The 7970-nt window shown below is 29.2% G+C and overlaps 1 protein-coding gene across 1 annotated transcript; it reads right to left on the reverse strand.

Moving 5' to 3' along the window:
- Nucleotides 1-1424: 1424 nt before the first annotated feature.
- Nucleotides 1425-2310, reverse strand: LOC107944418 (agamous-like MADS-box protein AGL61). Its single transcript, XM_016878251.2, has one exon. The coding sequence runs from the start codon at nucleotides 2142-2144 to the stop codon at nucleotides 1425-1427; it is 720 nt and encodes a 239-aa protein (XP_016733740.1). The 5' UTR covers nucleotides 2145-2310.
- Nucleotides 2311-7970: the final 5660 nt, after the last annotated feature.

A 7970-nucleotide genomic window follows, 5' to 3' on the forward strand; every position in this document is an offset into this window, starting at 1 on the left:
GCAATGGGAGTTGATTGTTAAGCCATCATCATATTGAATACAATCCACACGTAAAACAATGAAGATGACAAGATGTTTCTATGCTACACCTTTGTCGTTTGCAGAGCACTTTCGTCTCTTTCTTCTTTCAGATTCGGTTTTTGTGACAGTCTTCATGTGAGGATTCATAATTTTTTTTGCTCTAAGACCATGTCATAGAGGTCTCAGCACACCACACGTATTGCTTGATATATTTGATTGTTACAACGTCAATGTGCCTTGGAATAGTGGGTTGTCGACCAACCCCACAACTCATCTGGTTTATAACTCTGACCACACAAGGTATCGGTTCGAGCCGAAACTCAACTCTTGATCTAGTGGTATTGGATGAATTTTTCATAGGTTTGAATCATAATTGTGATGTGTAATTTAGAAACTCGAGTTAAAAGTGTGTAAATTAATTGTAAAATTACCTAAAATAATAATAATTTATCATGAATCAAAATTTATAAAAAAACATAAAATAAAAATTGAAAACCAAGATGATAGTAATCTAATTGATTAAGTTTACTAAGCAAGCAAATAATATTTTCATTTGCCCATTCAGTCTTAGTTCTATTGGTATAAACATGATGTAGGAGGACGTAGGTGCGCTAAAACACATTATCTTCCTATTTATAGGTTGAGAAAGGGCTATAGGTAGTTCTGGGTATTGTATAAAAAAAACAGATATGATCGGAACCTGTAATGTGATTGTTCAAAACAAATATTTTCACGGATAAGTTATTTTTTTTCTTTTGCATGATTTAGATAGTAAAAACTTTAAATTGTTTCCAAATAAAATAATTTTATTATTATATTTGAAAAAGGAAAATACATCACTAAAAATAACGACTGATTTTTTTATCAACATATTGACATTAAATCTTCTGTGCATCTAGAAATTTCTTAAGAAATATAAGAAAAAAACAATACAAAGTGTATAAAATTTCTTTTATTCAATGCAAAATCACTTTTAAGATTCTCTTAAATATATTATTGAGCAATATTAATATCGAAATTATCAACTTTATGATAAAAATATGAATAAATAAATAAAATTAGATAAAACTACGTGTGAGTTTGGATGAACGATTGGGTGCGTGCATTAGGTACTGTACATTTAGTTTACTTTTTGACTCATACTACAATATCTAGTCTTACAACAACCGTTACTTTTAAATTAATCGCAGGTAAACCCACCACCAATCTAAACCCGCCCTATATAAACAAAGACGTAAAGCTACAATAATGTAGTTAAAGGTATAAAAAAAACTAGCTTTCATTTATATATGATCATATATATAGATCTATATTGTTCATAAAGTAATTAAAAACTAAGCAGATTAATTTTATAACGTAAAATAATAGCCATAGACATACCTTCAATGATGAATAGAGAATATTTAATAATCTAAGTCATGACCATTACCAAAATTAAAACCTTCAACACCTAGATTGAAATCCCCGTACCCTCCGATGTCTCCGACGGCAAAGCCACTGTTTTGGACGGCGAAACTATTGCCCATACCATCAGGATTGGCCACCGTCATGGCAGTCGACATGGCAAAAACATCTTCCATCAATGCACTAGCCCTATTAGCCACATTATTCCTTAACTCCTCCAAGGCTTTAGCATAAGCTTCAAGTTCCTCAATTCCCATATTATTATCAATAGGGTCATCCCACCAAAATAGTCCCTTCATTTTTCTCTCTTCGTTTTCCTTTTGGATCTCTTTGCTTCGCTTTTTTTCTTCCTCAAGTTTCTCCAATGTCTCCCGGATCTCCTCGTTGAACTCTTCGAGACATGGAGCAATGTCATCACCAGACATCATCAAACCATCATCATGGTTAGGGTTTTTGCTAAGGTAACGCTCTAATATCGTGTCGATATCGGGGTGACCAAAGCAAAACGGTTTTCCTTTGGGAGAGAACACGATGATGCCGATGTTGCAATTGCATAAAATGCAAAGCTCGATCGCTTTCTTGAACAAACCAGTGCGGCGCTTGGAGAAAGTCACTTGGCGGCTGCTTTCGTTTTCGAGTTTCTTTATCGGAATCTTCTGGCGACCCCTCGTTGCCTTAGTGGTGGTGTTGCTGCTTCTGGTTTGATTTAGAGATGCCATTGTTATATCCTATGTACGTCTTAGAAAAAAATGGTATTCTTCTGAAGGGAAGAAAATTTATAAGATTATATCTAAATTAAAGCAATTATATATATGGTAAGTTGAATTTTTAGGAGAATTAATCCAAATTTTCAACTTAGTATTAAATAATATCCTAAAATTATTATCTCAATATTCTCTTTTCAAACTATAATTAAGGTTAACAATATTAATTAGTATAATGATCATATTTTGTTCACTTTTTTCTTCTTTAAATGTTACTCAAAAATATCAAATTAATTTTTACTTAAGGTGGGTTTGGATGGGTGTAGTGCGTTTAGCTTAATTTTTGTCTCACGTTATAGTATCTATTTTCACCGTCACCGCTGTTTTTGCACTAAGCACATGTAAATACACAGCCCATCCAAACTCACCATTAATGTATAATTTTGAAATTTAACTCTTTCTTACACATAGCACTAGTTAACGAAGAGAAATAATTACATAATCCCAATTTTTTTCCTATAAAAAAGAATAATTCATTGCCTAGCTATTGGTAATTAAAATCAATGCTTAATTAAGCCTTGATTTAATTAAATCAATGCTATATTAAGGCTTGATTCAATTATCTAATTATCATATTTATTCAAAAGATGCTTTGATAAAGCTTGTAAAGATTGTCTATGATTGTCGTGTAATAGGAAATAATTAGAGTTTCCTTGTGTATCCTTTGAAACCATAAATTATAGAAGAAAAATCTTGATATTCATTAAATTTTACTAAATTAAATAACCTATAAAAATTAAATTAAATAAAATATGATAATGTCCAGGCCCGGCCCTGGGTTGTTTGAGAGTGCAGCCGTGCAGGTCCAAGGCTGAAAGGAGCCCAAAAAATATTTTTCAGCCTTTAATGTGGGAAAAAATTGCAGACTAAAATAAATTAATTAAATGCTTAGGGTTTTCTATTTTTTACCATAAATGTTTCATCTCTTAAGGCCCGAAACAATTTTCAGCTTTTATTGTATTATTTATATATATTTTTTAAAAGGGGTCCAATTTATTATTTCACCTAGGACCTCAAAAATATCAAAAACGGGCCTGATAATATCTTTGTAAAATAAAAAAATTTATTATCACCAAAAAGAAATATACTTCCTTCTACGCCAAAAATATACTTTCTTGCAATTACAAATAATTTTAATTTTTATTAGATGTGTTTGACTAGTTAAGAATAATTGTAATTTAATTTTTTATATTATTTTTATAAATGTACAATGTAATTAGATAATTAGATAATTAAAAATAAAAACTTGAAAGTCATCATGATCAATTACCCACTTAATTCTCTCGATTCTCAACCCCTCATAAAAAGCAAGTAATTACGGTGTTTCAATTATACTCAATACAATGAAACCCATTAATTATAATGGATACTGAAACATGCTACATATGCATAATTACAACCAATTATACCTATATTCAATTATTAATTATAATAAATTTTTTTTCCAAATGTAATATATTTACAAAGAGGATTAAGGGTCAGGAAATACCCCCACAAAGGACTAGAAGGAATAGAAGGAATCTGTCTCCCACAAAGGACTGCACTCTGCGTGGGGATATTTAAGAAACAGTCATTCATACCCTGCGTGATTGCTCAAAAGGTAATACCCCCAATTTATTATTTGTCTCACTTCTTTAATTTAGATCTTTTGGATTGGGTAATTACCAACTTGAATGGCGGTTAATTTGTTACAAGAGAGGGTAATAAGGTGACAGATTGACTACCTAAATCATGCTCAAATAATGATGTTGAACTCACACTTCTTGAATTCCCTAGCTTTCCTATTAGAAAAATTTTGTTAGAAGATAAATTTGGTGCATCACATGTTAGAAGTACTTGATTTAAAGGCAATCGATTAAAACTCGTTACCTAAAAAAAAAAGGTCAAGGGAGAGTTTAAGACTACATCTGCCGCCTTTAGTAAAACTCGTTACCTACCCTGAAAGCCCTATCAATTAAAACGAATAAAAATTTAATCCAATTTAATTTAATTATAAAAGCCAACAATTTGACCCTATCCAATTTGAATTTGAACTAATCCAAATCTAAAATTACTAAAATTGGAAACCACTTGCACCCATTATCATCTAAACTTGAAGTAAACAAGTTCCAAATGATCTGGAAAAAAAACCATGACCTAAATAAAAACAAAAAATATATATTACATTATAAGCATAAACATGTAGTTATATTTGGGATGGTTATGACAAAAAAATCTTATATTATAAATCTTAAAAAATATATTATAAAAATAATTCGTGTATTTTATAATGTTATAAAAATATTATATTATTTAAATCTTAAAAAATTTCTAAAGTTACGACGAAAAAGTTTACTACAAAAAATAATTTACACGTTATAAAAGTGTTATAATATATTTATTTATAAAAATTTATTTCCAAGAATTATGAATAAAACTTATTTATATGTCCATGTTATATATTATAGAAATAATATACTTATTCATAAAAAAATGTTATATATTTTTTATCATAACTTATTTAAAAATATATATATCTTTATAAAGTTGTGGCAAAAAATTATATTTATCATACCAAATATGCTATAGAACAATTGGATAAAATTGCATATAATGTTTATTTTTCTTATTATTTTTATTAGTAATCGTATTATCAACTACTTTTTAGATCGACATAATACATATGTGTAACAGCCTAATTTTCAGTGGTGTCGGAAACAGTGATTCGAGATCACTACATTCGACGAGTAAGTTTGAAAATTTAGTAAATTAATATTTATGAGTCAAGTGTGACATTAGAAATATTCTTGAATTAGTGAATTTTGTGAATTAAAAGAATTTATTAGGTCAAATGGGTTGAAAACGAGGTATCGAGACCTCGAATTCATAAACCAAGCCATAAATATTTTTAAAAATATTTATGGAGTGTTATTGAGATAGTATTAAAGCTTCGTTAGAAAAAATTTAACGTTTTGATAGTTAATTAATTAAAAAGACTAAATTGTAAAAGGTGCAAAACTTGTAAAAGTGATTAAATAGCTTAAGTGTCTAATAAGGAAGGATTCAAAAGGAAATTAGACCCAAATCATTTGGGCTGGACGGTATGGGTATAGAAATGGACAAGAAAGCAATATCAACTAAGGACAAAATGGTAATTTGATTAAAATTAAATATAAAACAAAGAATTCATCAGCCAAAACACCTTAGGAGGTCAGAAACAAGCTGGTTTTTCATAATTTTGCACCATGTGAGTTCAATTTTTGCTTTTTCTTTGAAATTTTTATGTTTTTGTGACTTTTACAATTAGGTCCAACTATTGATTTCATTAGTTTTTGATTCTATGGGTGAAATTGAAAGTTTTCATGGATAAGTTTTGTATGTTTAAGAGGAATTATCATGGATTTGAAGCTTTTAATTCATTATAAGATGATTTTATTAAGTTATTTTAATTGAAATTATTTTAGGATCTAATTGTGAAAAAGTTGTAATTAGGGTTTAATATTTAAAATTATGAATATCAAAGGTTGTGTAATAGCTTAAAGTAACTATATAAAGTGTTTATTAAGAAAATTTAACTCAATTGATGGGTTAATTAAGCAGGGACTAAATTGAAAAAATTATAAATTTTAGGGTAGAAATGTAATTTTAAAAATTGAAGGGCATAGATTGTGAAGTGAACTAGAATTGAATTAAATGCTAATTAATGGAAATTTTTATATTATAGATCGAGAATCCGAAGATAAACGAGAAAAAGAGAAGATTTCTAATTAGTCCCAAAATTTCTACAACTTTCATAAATTAGCTCAGGTAAGTTCATATGGCTGAATTTTTATATTAATTTTATGATGTATACAATATTTATAATTTGTATTTTTACTATTGAATTGTGATAATTGTAATGATGTGAAAATCGAATTGAAAGTTCAAATTAAGGGAAACGCAGGATTGAATACATTCATTCAGTGATCAGTGATGAATTGACGGTTAAGACCATGGTTAAACCATGGAAATGTGTGAAGTGTAAGACCATAACAGAGCTATGGCATAGTGTGAAAGACCATAACTGGATTATGGCACTGTGAAAGTGAACGTAAGACCATGATTAAATCATGGCAGTTATATATGTGTGTAAGTGTAAGACCATAGCTAGGCTATGGCAATGTGATTAGGTGTGTGATCATGGCAAAGCCACGGTAAAATGTGTGCAAAACCAAAGTGGAATGTGGCATCAAGCTAATGAAGTACTCAATTCCGTAAAACGTTCCCTAATTTGACAAGTAATGGTAAGTGTTACTTGAAATCAAGTGTTGAGATTTAGTTAGTTATTGATATTGAGCTCAATCCAGTGAATTCATCATTTGAAATTGTGTATGACAGGAAACTTTAGCGAAAAACTTGTTATTGAATTGTTATTGTAATTCGGTAAGATTTAAGTTTTAAACTTATGAGCTTACTAAGCTTTCATAAGCTTACTTCTATGTGTTAATGTTCTGTGTAAATTGACGCAAGTTTAGAGGATCGGATCAACATATCGAAATACACTATACAGATTTTACTGGTAGATTTTATAATACAACTTTTGGTTTATATGGTATGTATAGGATTGAATGAAAAGAAAATGATATTGTAATATGGTCTTGAATGGCTCACACACATATGTGTTAGTATATATATATGTTAAATAGAATTTAAAAGTAAACAATGAATGGATTATATGGTAAATTTATGCAAATGAATTGTGTTAAAAATATAGGTCTAAAGCTTGTATTAAAACTTGTGTTGGCTGCTTCATTATTGTATTTTGGTATGTGAAAGTATCATATGCAGGTTTATTGTGTAAAGGGTGAGAAAAGTGGTCTTAAAATGGCCTATTTTCGTCCACACGGGTAGACACACGGCCTGGCATATGGGCATGTGATTTGGCCGTGTGTCCCTTACACCTTAAAAATAAGAAACAAAATGCTCAGAATTGAGCACACAGCAGAGACACGGGTATGTCACTTGGCCGTGTGAAAACTGCACCTAATTTATGAAAATTAAATTAACCACATGGCCTAGTACACGGGCGTGTGACTTGGTCGTATGTGTAATATTCTGAAAATTTTTACAATAAAATATTAACCTTGATATAGTAAAATAAGGAAATAAAGTGACAAAAAGGGAAATTTTGAGTTATGTCAATATTAGGAAGTATATTATGATATATTAATTCAAGAAAGGACTAAATTGTAAAAGTGAGAAAAGTTTTGTTGCACAAGAGTAAATATTCAAAATTTGAGGGGTTAAAGTGTAAATATAAAAAAGTTGAAGGACCAATAGTGTAAATATTTTAAGGGTGGAATGATCTAGAAACTAAGGAAAATGGATGAATTAGGACCAAATTGAATAGAGGAATAACTATGAAGGACTAAACTATAATTTTACCAAATTAAATGATGACTCAAGGATGGAATTTTAAAAGATAATGAAGGGCAAAATGGTCAATTGGAAGAGAGGGAAATCTAGAAAGTAATAATGATGCTAGAGATATTTTGATATTTTATAATTATTTAATTAGATAAATATTATTTTATTAATATTTTAATAATATATTTTATTATTATTTTAGTATTATTTTATTAGTATATAAAGAAAGAAAGATGAGAAATTCTCATCCATATTTCTCATGCACTAACGTGAGAGAAAGAGAGAAAGAAAGAAAATTTTACTTTCTTTACAATTTGGTCCTTTTACCAAAAATTCACCATTTTCACCCAAAAATCAAAAGAATTTCCATAGCTACCAAGAGAGAAAAATGTTAAG

Source organism: Gossypium hirsutum, chromosome A04 (genome assembly GCF_007990345.1).
Source record: "Gossypium hirsutum isolate 1008001.06 chromosome A04, Gossypium_hirsutum_v2.1, whole genome shotgun sequence".
Taxonomy (NCBI): Eukaryota; Viridiplantae; Streptophyta; class Magnoliopsida; order Malvales; family Malvaceae; genus Gossypium; species Gossypium hirsutum.

Excerpts from the sequence above, each read along its gene's own strand:
- LOC107944418 (XM_016878251.2), bottom strand. The coding sequence starts at position 2,144 with ATGGCATCTCTAAATCAAACCAGAAGCAGCAACACCACCACTAAGGCA.